The following is a 15314-nucleotide window of genomic DNA, read 5'->3' as shown; positions in this document are numbered from 1 at the left end:
AGACTGATGCCCTGTGTGTGTTCTCCAATCCTGATACCTATGGAGAACAGATCTCACATCTTTTGATAGTCAGAGTGGGAGGAAGAGTAAATGGCAGAGGTATTACATAACTACATCAGTGCAATGCATGAGTGGCGATGAAGTAACTAAGAATATCAGTTATATTTTCATATCGTAAATCTGAATTGACTACTGCATGGCAACCCTAGCAGATGCAGCCCCATCTGTGCTATGCATTTAATCAGTGTTGTGTCACTGTCATGGCTTTCCCCTGGAAACTGTGTTTTTTTTTAAGGGTGCTGCAAGCTATTAGGAGACACCTATTCTCCTCACAGAGATACCAGATGGGTTTAACAAGCAACCCATCTTCCCAGGGAACTCTGGGAGTTCAGGGAGGGCCACAGTTCAGCGGTAGAGAGTATCGGCTTTGCATGCAGAAGATACCAGTTTCCGCCCAGATAGGGCTAGGAATATCTCCTAACGGAAACTCTGGAACTGTGGATGTAAAATTTGCCATTGAGAAGCTGTTAATAAGCACTTTAGATCACCTGTAATGTCTGGTAAGAACTGCTGGATCAGGAAGATCCCACGATGAAAATGCAAGCGATGTTTTCATTACTTCATCTCTCATGCACTGCATTGATATACCTGCGTAGATCTCTCTCATTTCTCTCTCCATCCCACTCTGTATTTCTCCCTTCCAGCTTGTTCATTGAGTGGGACCCATCACTCTTATGTCTAGTTTGCCCCTGCGAGTCAGCCTTGCCTAATTTGACTACTTCCATGGATGGGGAAACTGGTGGCCCTCCAGTTGTTGGACTTCAACTCCCATCAGCCCTCACTGCTGGCCATGCCAGATGGGAGTTGGAATCTAGTAACACCTGGAGGACCACAGGTATCTCCACCCCTGACTTAGCCGAGGACGCCTTTAGTTCTGGTAGCTCTTTCTGGTGGTGGAGGTTTTCGACACAATCTTCATACTGGAACTGCTCCCCCGGGCTGAACCAATGCTCCCAGATAGCACCTTGCCACCAGCAGAGGTGAAACTGCTGCCTCCAGTGCTGAGGCCTCCTCCGTAGCCAAGGCCAACGCCGCCTGCAAGGCCCATGGCACTTCCACCGCTGTAGTTCATGCCTCCAGATGAATGGACCACAGCTGCAAGGGGACCAGAGGAGAAGTTCAGGGTTCATGGATTAAAACATCTGCGAAACATCAAAGGCATAAAGAATTCCACAACCTAATACAGTGGTACATCGGGTTATATACGCTTCAGGTTACAGACTCCGCTAACCCAGATATAATGCTTCAGGTTAAGAACTTTGCTTCAGGATGAGAACAGAAATCATGCTCCAGCGGCGCAGCAGCTGCAGAAGGCCCCATTAGCTAAAGTGGTGCTTCAGGTTAAGAACAGTTTAAGGTTAAGTACGGACCTCCAGAACGAATTAAATGCTTAACCCGAGGTACCACTGTATTTCTGTTTTGATACACTAACTATGCATTTCTTTGGGTATATTTTTTGAGGCTGACAAAACATTTGATCCTTTATTTCTTTAGATCAGTGGTGAGAGGTAATTAATTAGAAGATTGTGAGTTTCTGTGATTCACTTGCTGATTACTTACAGATATTTACGGCGCCAACTCCCTCTCCAGCAAGCCTGTTAAATGAGAGAGAAAGGGAAATCACTTTAATTGTTATGACCCAGCAGCTTGGGGAAAAATAGCAGTGGTTCAAATGCAATTCTGCAGAGCTAATAACTGCCAGTAGGATCACTGTTCTATTCAAGAGCATTAAGGCATTGGCAAGGCTTTAGTTTTCGGTGCATAGAGAAATCCCACTGGAAGCTGCAAACTTTTTTCTCATTTACAACTTGCTTTCCATGTGCAGGAAATGATCAATAGAATGAGGACAAGCAATCCTGTCTTTTCCCCATCACCACCACAACAAAGTGATAGAGCAAAATGGTCTTTGGAGCTGTGGTATCCTAAGGGTTGTGTCAAGGGGCTGCTTGGCAGAGAGTTGTCTTTTGGGGGCCCAGAAGCCACAGGTGCAGCTGCCACCTTCATTTTCCAAACTGAGGCCATGGAAGTTCCATTTTCCAATGGCAGTGTGGGTTAAAAAAAAAAATGGCAGCTACCACGAAACCATGGGAGCATTCTTAGATTGGAACTGCAAACACCAGCCAGAACAGAGGCCTCGGCATCAGCAAGGGACCCAGTGACCGTGAGAGGATTCCAGGTGGTGACGATAGGCCTGGGCACCCTCCTGCTAAACTTCTTCTCTTCCCAGAAGGTTGGCCACAAATTTTGCTTTAGCTTTCAGAGCCCATCATCATAATGTAAACATTGTATCTGGGACCACTGGTCAACAGAGGACTATATTAGATATGTGTGTTGTAGTTTTGACTGCTGTGGAGTGGTCCTCTAGATGTTATGGAACAAAAATTCCCATCATCCTTGACCACTAGCCAATCTGGTGGGGACTGATGGGAATTGGAGTCCAATGACATTTGGAGGGCCACAGATCCTCCATCCCTGGGCTATACCTTGGTTGGCAGGAAGTCTGATGGAGATCAAAGAGGAGGGTGGGGTCTGTTCACACCAAGAGAGGGTCTTTTTCCACCAGCAGTCTAGCGGTGCATTTCACACTTTACCCCAGCCCACTTGGGTTCCACCAACCTGCTCTCCTCCCCTTCCAGCAGCTTCCTATAGGTGGCGATCTCAATATCCAGGGCCAGTTTGACGTTCATGAGCTCCTGGTAGTCCCGAAGCTGACGAGCCATGTCTGCCTTGGCCTTCATTAGAGCCTCCTCCAGTTCGGCCAGCTTTATCCTGGCATCTTTAAGGGCAAGTTCTCCACGCTGCTCTGCATCGGCAATGGCTGCCTGCAGGCTGGCACACTAGGGGAAAAAGAAAAGGCAATGTTCTCAGCTCGGAGCAACTTAGGATAATTTAATTAGAATTAAGTAAAATATCTGGATCCACGGTATTGTCATCAGCAAAAGAGGGCATTTGAAGACTGGTACAAAAAAAGCTTATTTTACTTCCCTCTAAGTCCACCACCCCCACCCCCACCCCAACATAGCTGCCACTGCCCCTTCCCAGCTTTGCCATGAAATACTCCTTTAGTTGCAATTTTAAGCAGCCCTGCATAGCAGTACCTGTTTTTTCACATTGTCGATCTCGGAATGGAGTCGTTGGATCATGCGGTTCAGCTCAGAGATCTCAGTCTTTGTATTGCGCAGATCATCTCCGTGCCTTCCAGCAGAAAGCTGCAATTCTTCATACTGAGAGTCAAAAAAGCGGGGAAATTATTTAGATTACTGAAGTGCAAACTTTGATGGAGGCAAACATAGGGTGGCCACTTTTAAATTACCAAAAAGAGAGCAAATGCATCACCCCTTCCTCAAAAAAGGAAAAAAAACTCCAGAGAGAGAAAGGAGGGCACAGATTTGCATAAAATGTGCACATGTATATACAGTCATACTTTGGATCTCAAATGGCTTATTTGCCAAATGTTTCAGCTCCCAAACGATAAAAAAGCGGAAGTGAGTGTTCCAGTTTTTGAACGATTTTCAGAAGCCAAACATCCGGCGTTGCTTCTGTGGCTTCTGATTGGCTGCAGGAAGCTCCTGCAGCCAATTGAAAGTCGTCCCTTAATTTTTGAATGGTTCCAGGAATTGAACGAAATGCATTCTGTTCAACAACCAAGGTACAACTGTAGATGTAAATTTAGACATAATATATATAGGTCAAATAGGCACACAGTACATCTCCCCATATTGGGAAGGCTGTGAGCAGGTGACCTTCATGCCTGCTCAGTCTGCTGCCCAGGCGCTCATTGGTGATGGGCAACTTCAAGATGCTCCATGTTTTGCTTTCTTAGGGTTCTTTAGCTTTTCATGGAGTCAGAACAGACAGCCTTTCAAAGAGAGGATGCCTTGAGGTATAGGAATATCCTCTAACTGCTCTTCAAATAGGGACTGTCTTCTGTAAAAGTAAGATACATGGTCACTCTAGATACATGGCTTCAGAGCCCTGGCTCCTCCTTTCAAACCCATTTCCCCATCACTTAAGAACTGCTCACCTTGCTTTGATACCATGATTCTGCCTCAGCCCTGCTTCTGTTGGCAATGTCTTCATACTGAGCCTTGACCTCGGCAATGATGCTGTTCAGGTCCAGGTTTCGGTTGTTGTCCATTTGGAGAACGACAGAGGTGTCAGAAATGTGGGCCTGCAACTGGGCTAATTCCTACAGGAGGGGGAGGAGTTGAAGAAAGAGGGCTTACCAAGATGAAAGACTCCCACATCTCTACCACATTCAAGCACTGGTCCACACTGAGCAAGGAAACTTTGCAGCCAGAAGCTTATTTCAGAGATGGGGAACCTTTGGCTCTTCAGATGTTGCTGGACTCCAGCTGCCATCCTCCTAGCCAGCATGGCCAAGGGTCAGAGATTATGGGAGTGGTAGTCTAGCAATGTCTGGACCGTTCCCCCATCTCTTACTGTACTAGACGGAAAAGTGAGTCCCTAGAACAGTCTGCAACCCTGCTTGAAAAAAACACACCCAATTCTTGCTAATATTGAGGATGCAGTCACCTCAAGAAACTTCCTTGGTGCTTGGTTGGTTACATGTCAGGCCTAACTCTTTGTATTTTGTCTATCCATTCATCTTTCAGTCCGGAATGTATTTTATTATGGCTCTGAGCGACATATTAAGTAAGAAACAGTTTGACTTAAGCTGGATTCTGTTAACTGGTCCCAATATTTCAGTAGTGAGCAAGAGGTACACTTCTAGGACAGCTTCTCTAGCGGAACAGTGAAGACGCTGCTGGAAAAAATTGCTCAAATGGCAAAACTGATTGAGCTGTGCTGGATTAAGCCCTGTGGAGGCCGGATGGCAGTTGAAATTGCCATTGTGTGCATGCTCTACTGGGATAGCATTGAACTAAGAAAGCTTGATTTCAATTTTCTTTCAAGATCAAATCAAGATCTCAGGGGCCCTAAAAGGCTTGGGGCCCATATGCCAATGCCTACACACAACACAGCCTATTGGTACTGGGCAATTCTGTGGCTTTCGAGATAATGCTAGACTCCAGATGACATCAACCACAGCTAGCATGGCCGATGGTGAGGGGTGATGGGAGTTGTAGTCCAACCATATCTGGAACGCCAGAAGTTTCCCATCTCTGACTTAGACTTCAGCAGAGTAGTATAGGATTGAGCCACAAGGAGCTGGTTAGGATGCCATCTTAATCGAGGCCTAGAGAGTGAACTTCTTGGTAGCAACCAATGCTTGAAGGTGCAAAATGTCAACCAGAGCTGGTTTTGGTTCATGTTGTTACAGTCTTCTTTCTTTCTCCCTGAAAAGACTAGAAGGCGTTCTTACTTCTTCATAGAAAGCTCTCAAGAAGTTGATTTCATCAGCTAGGGAATCCACTCTGGCTTGCAGCTCAACCTTGTTCATAAAGGAAGCATCCACGTCCTGGAAAGAGAGAAAAAGATCAAAGGGCTGAACACCACAGCAGATGTGAGAGCCAAAACAAAACCACGTTCCCCCTAAAAGTACAAGGGTTAAAGCATGCATTTGTTTAAAGCGGTGGCCCCATCACTCTGTGCCAAATGTGCTGAAATTACTGTTATGTATTCAGTGGTCTGTGTTTGCCTGAGCTTGAGTCTGGACTAAGGATTCTGAGCTCCTTTGTTCTGATTTGATACACGATGTGCAATCACAGAACATTTCAGGATTGGGGCCTCTGTCATTGGCCCTTGAACTCTGAGTTGTGATTCGCAACTTGGAAGTTTAGACAGCCAATCACGTTGGGAGTGGGAGTGGCCCAGGCTTTCAGGAATGTATATAAGCCGTTGCTTTGCGCCTGTTTCCCAGTTATGTAGTTCAATCAAGGTTCTTGCCTCATGGAAACCCACTCACCTTCTTGAGCACCACAAAATCATTTTCTGCACCTGTGCGCTTGTTGATTTCCTCTTCATACCTGTCGGAGGGAGGGGGAAATTGAGTGACTCATTACCACTGGATGAGTGGAAGTAAAGACCTTCCCACCTATTTCACAGAATTCTTTTAAAGTCTCCCATCGCCTTCTGTCACCTGCCACAATAATCTTTGGCTCTTTCACCAGACTAAAGTAGAAGGATGGAACCCATGTGCAAAAAAGTAAGCACATCCCTGTTTGAAGACTGATATTTGCTGAAGTTAAGAGGAAAGTTTACACAAATTCCAAATTCAGCATAAGTACTTAAGATCCTTACTTGATGAGGCCAGTGTCCATATAGCACAGCATAAATAGCAATCCATTTGGCTCCAGCAAGCCCACAAGAAACCCCCTCAGTTGTTTGTCTCCAACATTTCTGCTATATAAGATATATTGCCTCTGAACATGAAGGTTCCATTTAGGTAACATGGCTAATAACATTTCATAAACTAATCTTCCTCGTTTGTTCACATCCTTTCAAAACATTTAAAGCTAGCAGCCATCAAAATGTTAGAATTCAAATTTTATTTTAGAATTTCACTTTGGAAATTAGGCTTTGAGGAATGCTTGGTGTGAGGGGGAATAATGCTTAACTGTCATTTATGAGCTTTAAGGCAATAATGTTAAGTATCAATTTGTTGACATAGTCATAGGGTGGGGTTTTTTGGTGCTCTCTAAAACCCCAGATACAACAGTTGGGAATGCAGGCTGGTGTGACTTCTCAGGCCCCATAGCTTAGAGAAAGGGGCTACTGGAGTGCCCCAGGGCTCAGAAGCAGGTGAGGCCCTAGCCCCAACCCGCCAATGACACAGGGACCAGGCTGAACTCTGAGCATCTATGGTGGCTGTCTTGGGGTAGGATGCTAGTAAAGAACAAATTCAGACAGAAGGCTTTGGGGAGCACTGGTTGAAGCACGGGTAGGCTAACTAAGGCCCAGGGGCCAGATCCAGCCCAATCACCTTCTCAATCCAGCCCATGGATGGTCTGGGAATCAGCGTGTTTTTACATGAGTAGAATGTGTTCGTTTATTTAAAATGCATCTCTGGGTTATTTGTGGGGCATAGGAATTCGTTCATTATTATTTTTTCAAAATATAGTCCAGCCCACCGCATGGTCTAAGGGATAGTGAACCGGCCCATGGCTGAAAAAGGTTGCTGACCCCTGGGTTGAAGGCTTTGGGAAGGACACAGTGTGTGTGGGATGGTGGTGGTTTAGACCTGCAATGCCTGAGGAAGGGAGTGGAAGGCTGTAAGAAGAGCTAACACCGCAATAAACCAGAATTACTGTCTTCTCATCAATCCTGGTGATAAGTGCAGCTCACGTTCAGGCCTATTCTCCATGCAACCCCAGATCAAGAGGCATTCGATGTGCTGTGCCCTTTTTACAAGCCCACAAAGAGACTCGTCCTCAAAAACAGAGCATTGTGAGTCCTGAAGTGTCCTGGTGTTTTGGCTTTTGGCCTCAGTTGATGTTACGTCTTTCTGACGGAATTCAAAAATGAAAACGCCCGGACTAGTTTTATTGACTTTACTTTGAGGAGAGGCCAAGACCAGTCTGCCCTCACCTTTCTTTTCTTGAAACCTTGCCAAATACGAAGCGGCCAGAAGGTGCAGCAGAAACAGTCCCTTTCTGGGAATGCAGTTTTGGCATGTGGGTGGCTGTCATGCAAACAGGATGAAATGGGCAGTGGGCCTGATCCAGCTGGCTCGTCTTAATGCCATTAGTTCCCTGGAGCCAAGCAATGGGGAAAGGCCATTTGACAACCTCTAAACCCCCATGAAAGAGGGGTGCGGGTGTGTGGGGGGGTGTCTGTTCATTCCATATTCATCTGAATACAGGCTGCACATTCTCAATTAATCTGGTTTGTATAAAACTTGAGCGTGGCCTATAATTGTGCTCTTGCAAGTAGAGAAGCTGTGATTTAAGCCCATCTCTGGACCCATGCAGAACTTTGGTGTACTTTAGTGGTTTTTGTAAAAGGATCACCCATTATGTCAATTGTGAAACGAGTGCAAAATTTGCATTTGATTTTTAGATTGTAAAAAAGCCAAACAAAAATACATTGGATGGTGCTAGAGATTTAAGAGATTCCTTTCAAAACATTTTCATTTTAAGGTTGTGACCTATATTGAGGAACAGCTTATATTTGAACCAATATTGTGTGTGTGTGTGTGTGTGTGTGTGTGTGTGTGTGTGTGTGTGTTTCCCTATATATAGTAATTATGATTCCTTTTAAACCATTCTTAATGTTGTATTTTAACCTGTTGTGACCTGCTATGGGAAGTTAGGGCGAAGAGTCGGTAATAATAATCATCTTACAATTTTCCACTTTCCTTGGCCAACATAGCTTCCTTCTGAACCTGCTGGAACTTGGGTGTTCAGCAATTTAATGATATACATATATAAATGACTTTGGCATTTGGCATTTCAGGAAAAGCATCAAAGAAATCAAGCTCTGGAGCCAACTGATGATTCCCAGGTAAGATCCTCCCTCTATTGTGTGGGCAGGTAGTCCCCAACCTGGCCTGGTTACATTGGCAACGCTTCCCCAGGCGGGATTGGACAACTGACTGAGGTAGGCGGAGACCTTCAGGTATCCCACCTGAGGGAAGGCGAAGCCAAGCCTGTGCTAATGGAGCCGCATAGGGTCCAGGGGGCTGTGTGTGACCACGCAAAGGGCGCCCCCCATTTAATGTGGGGAGCGGTCATTGTGGGCAAAATCAGAACTTTCCTGCACTTCCTGTTCTTTTCACTCTTCTGCCATTTTCCTGTCCTCACCTAAACCAAGGGACCTTCTACTAATGTAGATAAAAATAATGCAATGAAACCAGATCCTGTCGTGGTTTGCAGTAAATGTATGTTTTTTTGTTTGTTGAAAACATTATTTTACTAGTTAGTATTCTTTTTATTTTGAATTGCAAATGGTGGACACCATAATCTTTTCAGTGTTTAGGGCATGGGTAGGCAAACAAAGGCCTGGAGGCCGGATCTGGCCCAATCGCCTTCTCAATTCGGCCCGTGGATGGTCCGGGAATCAGTGTGTTTTCACATGAGTAGAATATGCCCTTTTATTTAAAATGCATCTCTAGGTTATTTGTGGGGATAGGAATTCGTTCATTCCCCCCCCCCCCAAAAAAAATATAGTCTGGCCCCCCACAAGGTCTGATGGACAGTGGACAGTGGGTGGGGGCTGCTGGAGTTTGGGCCTTCAGAAGATGCCCAGCCAGGCTGACTTTTGACATGTGACCAAAAATAAATAAGATTTTCATCTGACTGAGATTTTGCTTCACATTTAGAGCATCAGCAGTCAGCTAAGGAGATCGCTAGTAGGAGAAGACTGACAGACTCCTATTCATTTGTCTATTTTACAATCTTTTGCCTTCAGTCAGATTGCTGCAGTATGTGCAAGTAACCTGAAGCAGGGGTTTCAGTGTGGCTGCCCCTGTTGTGGAACAGCTTCCCTCTTGAAAAACACCCACCACCTGCACTTTCCAGAAACAACTGTGTTCCAACAGACTTCCCTAACTGGATAAACTGGTCTTTGTCCTGACTGTCTAATTTGTATTGTCTTCTTTTAAATGGATCTGTTGTTGTTGTTTTTAACTGATTGGGGTTTGTTTTGTTTGCTCTTTTTAACTGCACACTGCCTTGAGACAATTGTGCAGAAGCCAGTTTATAAATTAATTGTGGTTATCATAGAATTGTAAATGTGAAAGAGACCCCAAGGATCATCTAGTCTAACCCCCTACCATGCAACAATGATGATAACAATAATTATCTTACAGTACCCACCTTATCCTGAAGTCCTCCACTGTATCCTGCATGTTCTTCAATTCCATTTCTAATTGTGGTCTCTGTCCCAGAATGTGATCCAGCTGATTTTTTAGACCACTGATGTATGACTCAAATAAAGGTTCAAGGTTACGCCGGGTGATCTTTTGCTCCTGCAAGAGGCTCCATTTGGTCTCTAGCACTTTGTTCTGCTGCTCCAGGAAACGGACCTGAATGTACCCCACCAAGACAAAAATATGTTGAATGTTGGCATCGTGTACATACAAAACAGAATATGGGTTGCTAAGCTATACCACCATCAAAGGAGATAATATCCTGAATATCTTTCCCTTCTATTTTTAAATAGATTGCAAGAAATTGCCACAGCAAATACTTTACATAGAAAATGTACAGGAAGCTGGCAGTTGTACCTAATGAGCTAGTATTAATAGCAACTCAAAGAGTGGTTAATATCAAATGATTCAGAAGGTCCAGGAGATTTGCAGATGGTGGATAAATGGAAAGATATAGGAATGAAACCAGGAAGTGTTATCTTTTGACACATGCATCTAATTGTGTCTATTGGTTGCTTAAAAAAAAAGTATGGTGAATTTTCTGTGGATTCTGATACATCATCAATTGTGACTTTTATATAATAAAAGCAAGTTTGGGCTCTCAGCTGCCGGTAGGAACCAAGCAGTGGAGTCTGATATCTTGCACGGTTACCTGGTCTTCCAACTACAACCTCCCTCTTTATTCATATTCTCATTTTTTCCTAGCAATCGCATGCTAAATACTCCTTTGCTCTCACATATTGCACAAGTGGGTAAAGCATTTTAAGAGCTTGAGCTATGAACGGGAAGCACCTTGTTCAAATTTCATCATCTCTAGATCTTTCTCACAAGACAAGCAAAAGCTGAACTCTATGCAAGGTACGCAAAGCTATCTAAACATTTTCCATTGACACAATGTGTTTTAGCGGAAGAACCAGACCTTCAGTGTTAGAGAATTTGATCTTGCATCATCTGCCAACGCAGTGCAACAGGAGAATGAAACTGGATCCAACCACAGCAGGTGTGAGGAGCTTTTGGCATTTTGGATGTTGCTGAAATATAATTCCCATGATCTGTGGCCATGAGCCATGTTTTCTGGGGCTGACGGGAGTTCACCAACATCCATAGTGTCCTCCACACTTCAGCTACAGAAGACCCTTGAAAGCTAGGGAATCCTGCATCTAATACTTAAGTGTCACCTCAAATCAAATATATGTAAGATCAAATCAAATATATGTATAGGAGGCTAACTCAAAAACACTCAAATGCAATTATTTGAGGGTGGTATGAATTTCCTCTAACCAGCCAATGAATGAAGGATAACAATTCGGGGAAGGGGCTGGTGTGGAGGCAATCCAAGTTATTTATTTAAATTTAATTATGATACTATTTTTAAGCATGCCACTCATAAAAAATATCAAGGTGATTTACAATAAAATCATTAAAACATCACAAAGCTATAACATTATCCAATTATAAAATCATTAAGTCCAGAACAAACGATCAACACAGGAATGAGGGACTCTTGTCAATTTCAGCTTCTTTCCATTATTCCAAGCTTAAGTTCAGTTCTACACATTTCCAAATCATTTTGTGAATTTGTTTTTAAAATTCCCACTTGAAAATCCATCAACATTTCAACACAAATTTCTCTTTACGTACACATTTTTTGTGTGCAATTTCCCTTAATAAATGCATTTTGTAAATCAATATGTATTTAAGTGCAAATTTTTGTACACATTGGAGAATTGCATTGCGAAGTGTGAAGGGCAGCAGCGTTTCAGTTCATGTAACTGTTTAAGAAACTGCAAATTAGGTACGTTGGCCATTAAATGCAAACTAAATTGAATTTCTCCCCCTATCCCTATCAATTCACTGGAAACACATAATGAAACAAATGTGCTTAGAGCAGGTGATGAAATATCAGGGTTGTAGCTGCCTGTCTGATTTCAAAAGGGTGTACCAAATTACTGGTGCCACTATGCTAACAACCTTGGTTCACGTTGAAACTGAATGAGTTACTAAATAAATAAATATTTTGCTGGTTCTAAGACACTGAGGATCATAAGCGACTTGGTGCAAAAACCTTGGTTTCTTTAGTCACACATTTTTAAGATCAGTAAAATATAAACAAGTGAAATTTCTCTCTATCACCTAATGTTCTACCCCCCTGATTTAGCTCCAGCTATTGACTGGTCTTGGGACATGGGTGGTGCTGTGGGTTAAACCACAGAGCCTAGCACTTGCCGATCAGAAGGTCGGCGGTTTGAATCCCCACAACGGGGTGAGCTCCCATTGCTCGGTCCCTGCTCCTGACCACCTAGCGGTTCGAAAGCACGTCAAAGTGCAAGTAGATCATAGAATCATAGAGTTGGAAGAGCCATCGAGTCCAACCCCCTGCCAAGCAGGAAACGATAAATAGGTATCGCTCTGGAGGGAAGGTAAACGCGTTTCCGTGCGCTGCTCTGGTTCGCCAGAAGCAGCTTTGTCATGCTGGCCACATGACCTGGAAACTGTACGCTGGCTCCCTCGGCCAATAAAGCGAGATGAGTGCTGCAACCCCAGAGTTGGTCACTTTTTATTGACTGGTCTTGGGACACAGGTGGTGCTGTGGTCTAAACCAGAGTCTAGGGCTTGCCGATCAGAGGTTCAGCAGTTCAAATCTCCATGAAGGGGTTAGCACCCATTGCTCGGTCCTTGCACCTGCCAACCTAGCAGTTTGAAAGGGCGTCATAGTGCAAGTAGATAAATAGGTATCGCTCTGGAGGGAAGGTAAACGCATTTCCGTGCGGTGCTCTGGTTTGCCAGAAGCGACTTAGTCATGCTGGCCACATGACCCAGAAGCTGTACGCCGGCTCCCTCGGCCAGTAAAGCGAGATGAGCACCACAACCCCAGAGTCGTCCACGACTGGACCTAATGGTCAGGGATACCTTTACCTTTAAGCATCCTTAGTGGAAAACACATTCCCACCAATGAAAGAGGATTTACTTCTTTTTTAAGATGCGTAGTCATGCTTTTAAATTGCACTAAACAGCTTAAATATGAACGCAGCCTGTGAGCTTCCCTGCAATTTCCAAACAGGTAACACATTTAGTTCTATCATGTCTATTAACGAGGCACAACTACTTTTGTGTGTGCCCATTCCTTTTGGAGATGCCTTTTCAGATCTCTCTAGTGTGTACACACATGCAATCGTACCCTTTTTGCTCTCTCCACCAGGTCTCTTGAAGTTTAGTCTCTGATCACAGGGAGGAGATGCTCTTTTCCCAGCCTGATGTCCTCCTGATATTTTGGACTACAATTCCCATTAGACCCAGCTGCCATTGTTCATAACAAGGAATAATGGAATTTATAGTTCTTCACCATCTCTGATTAACCACCAGGAAGTGATCCAAGGTGTGAGAGCAGGATGTTCTACATACAAATACAGTAGTACCTTGGTTTTCAAATGTAATCCTTTCCAGAAGATGGTTTGAGTTCTGAAACGTTTGAAAACTGAACAAACAATATGAAAGCCTCAATATGGAAAACTCAGTACGGAAAACTCAATACGGAAGATGCATGGCATGTTCGATTTCTGAGACGTGTTCAAAAACCGAAGCAATTACTTCTGTGTTTACGGCATTTGAAAACCAAAATTTTTGTCAACAGAGACTTTCGAAAACCGAACTACCACTATACACGGATGTCTCTATTTCTAGCGATGAAATGTTGGTAGGATATAGTAAGCAGGGAAAGAAAACAGCTGCCCTATATTGTCAGTAGAGCTTGTTTAAAAGTAGCGTAATTTTTTTAGGATGGCATCCAGAGATAAACTTACCTTATCAATGAAGGAGGCAAATTTGTTGTTGAGTGTCTTGATCTGCTCCTTCTCTTCCTTCCTCACCTTCTGGATGGTGGGGTCAATCTCCAAGTTAAGAGGCGCCAGGAGGTTTGGGTTAACGGTAACCTCATGGATGCCACCAGCGCCAGCTCCATAGCCATAGCCACCACCACCAACAATCCGGTACCCAACTCCTCCATGACCTAATCCATAACCATATCCAGATCTGGCAGTAGTACGGTAGCCGCCCATGGAGATTCTTTTACTTGCTCCAAAGCCATGGAGGCTTCTGCTGCCAAAGCCACCACTGACACGTCCAATGCCTGCACCACCTCCCCGGGAGACTGAAACCGTGCTGAAGCTAGTTCGGCTACCTGGGATAATAGCTGAAGAGGTGCTAAAATTCTTAGAGACTCTAACTGATTTTTGAGCCATTGTTCCTCCTCAGGGCAAGAAAGGGAAAAAGAGAGAGACAGAGAGAGATGAGACAAGACTCCTGGACAGCCAAGGTGAAAGGATCCTCTGGGATGCTCATGCGTTCCCCCTTTTTATCTCATTGGAGAGCTGGGTTTGGCAGCTGGAGATCACAAGTAATTGGCCTGAATTAATCTCTTTGGTATGTCTGGCATGAGGCCTTTTCCATTATGTTGTACCTAACGTAATGTCCTGACGACTTGTAAAATCAAGAGGACTTGTAAAACCAAGCGGAATTTTCTAACCCTGTAGTTTACAGTGCTGGGGTTTCCTAAAGGCATTGCTTTTAACTTCATATAAATTAACAAGTGACTTTTTCTTCTTTGAACATGATGGGAATAGAGGAGGCTATCTAAAGCTCAGCGAGAGCTGCTGAGACAGCTCCCTTGAGAATGATTCTCAACTAGGCACATCTTTCTTTCTTTCTCTTTCTTTCTTTCTTTCTTTCTTACATTCCTGTGGTCTTCCTTTGTCAGGTGCAACACCCATTGTGAAGTCAGTGATGCCACAAGTGTGGACCCACATACTCAAGTTTGTCATTGGGCGAAACAGGAGGTGCTCATATTGCAACGCATTGATTACCGCAATGCGTTATATGTAGGGCTCCCTCTGAAGATGGTTTGGAAACTTCAGCTAGTGCAGAATTCAAAGGCTAGGTTGCTCACAGGAGCAAGACGGTTTGAGCATACTACACCGATCCTAGTCTGACTGGACTGGCTACCAATTAGTTTCCAGGCCCAATTCAAACTGCTGGTTTTGACCTATAATGAATGTGTTGTGGAAGGTTGCCTTTGAAAGGTTGCCTTTGTTTTTATTATGTATTCTGTGTTTTTGATACTGTAAATTTATGTTATGAACCGCCCTGAGATCGACGGGTATAGGGCAGTATACATATGAAACAAACAAAGAAATGGTAGCCCTGACCAGAAGAATTTCCATGCAATACAAATGCAAACCTCTAAAGCCCAAGGACCTTCTAAAACTGTTCTTGCAACCAGAAACCTTGAGGACTGAGATCTCCTGTGAAATGTCTCTCTCTCTCCCCCACCACTTCTGCCTACATCAGGGGTAGGGAGGCTGTGACCCCATAGATGTTGTTGGGCTCCATCAGCCTCAGTCATCAAGGCCAATGGTTAAGGGTGATGAAAGAAGTACTCCAACATCTGGAGTCCCACAAGTTTCCCCATCCCTGGTTTTCTGCACTC

At 44.1% G+C, this 15314-nt stretch overlaps 1 protein-coding gene across 1 annotated transcript; it reads right to left on the bottom strand.

Annotated features, from left to right (window-relative positions):
* Positions 1 to 260: 260 nt before the first annotated feature.
* On the bottom strand, positions 261 to 14151 carry LOC309332400 (keratin, type II cytoskeletal 75-like). Its single transcript, XM_081845581.1, has 9 exons — positions 13633 to 14151; positions 9780 to 9988; positions 5930 to 5990; positions 5387 to 5482; positions 4085 to 4249; positions 3159 to 3284; positions 2677 to 2897; positions 1621 to 1655; positions 261 to 1155 (listed from the first exon to the last, which is right to left on the bottom strand). Exons 1-9 carry the CDS (start codon positions 14068 to 14070, stop codon positions 929 to 931), a joined length of 1578 nt encoding a protein of 525 aa, XP_081701707.1. The 5' UTR covers positions 14071 to 14151; the 3' UTR covers positions 261 to 928.
* Between the last annotated feature and the right edge of the window lie 1163 nt (positions 14152 to 15314).

The sequence above is a fragment of the Podarcis erhardii genome (assembly GCF_964252035.2).
Source record: "Podarcis erhardii genome assembly, chromosome: 2".
In the NCBI taxonomy this organism is placed as follows: domain Eukaryota; kingdom Metazoa; phylum Chordata; class Lepidosauria; order Squamata; family Lacertidae; genus Podarcis; species Podarcis erhardii.
The sequence above is the reverse complement of the archived record's forward strand: the minus strand, read 5'-3'. Positions and strand labels throughout refer to the sequence as shown.

Bases quoted from the DNA above. Each gene is read 5' to 3' on its own strand.
- LOC309332400 (XM_081845581.1), bottom strand. From the start codon at position 14,070: ATGGCTCAAAAATCAGTTAGAGTCTCTAAGAATTTTAGCACCTCTTCA. The intron at 4,250-5,386 runs GTAAGAACGCCT...CCCCTCCTGTAG, and splicing joins TGAGAGCTTTCTATGAAGAA to GAATTAGCCCAGTTGCAGGC. The intron at 1,656-2,676 runs GTTGGTGGAACC...CTCATTTAACAG, and splicing joins CTGGAAGGGGAGGAGAGCAG to GCTTGCTGGAGAGGGAGTTG.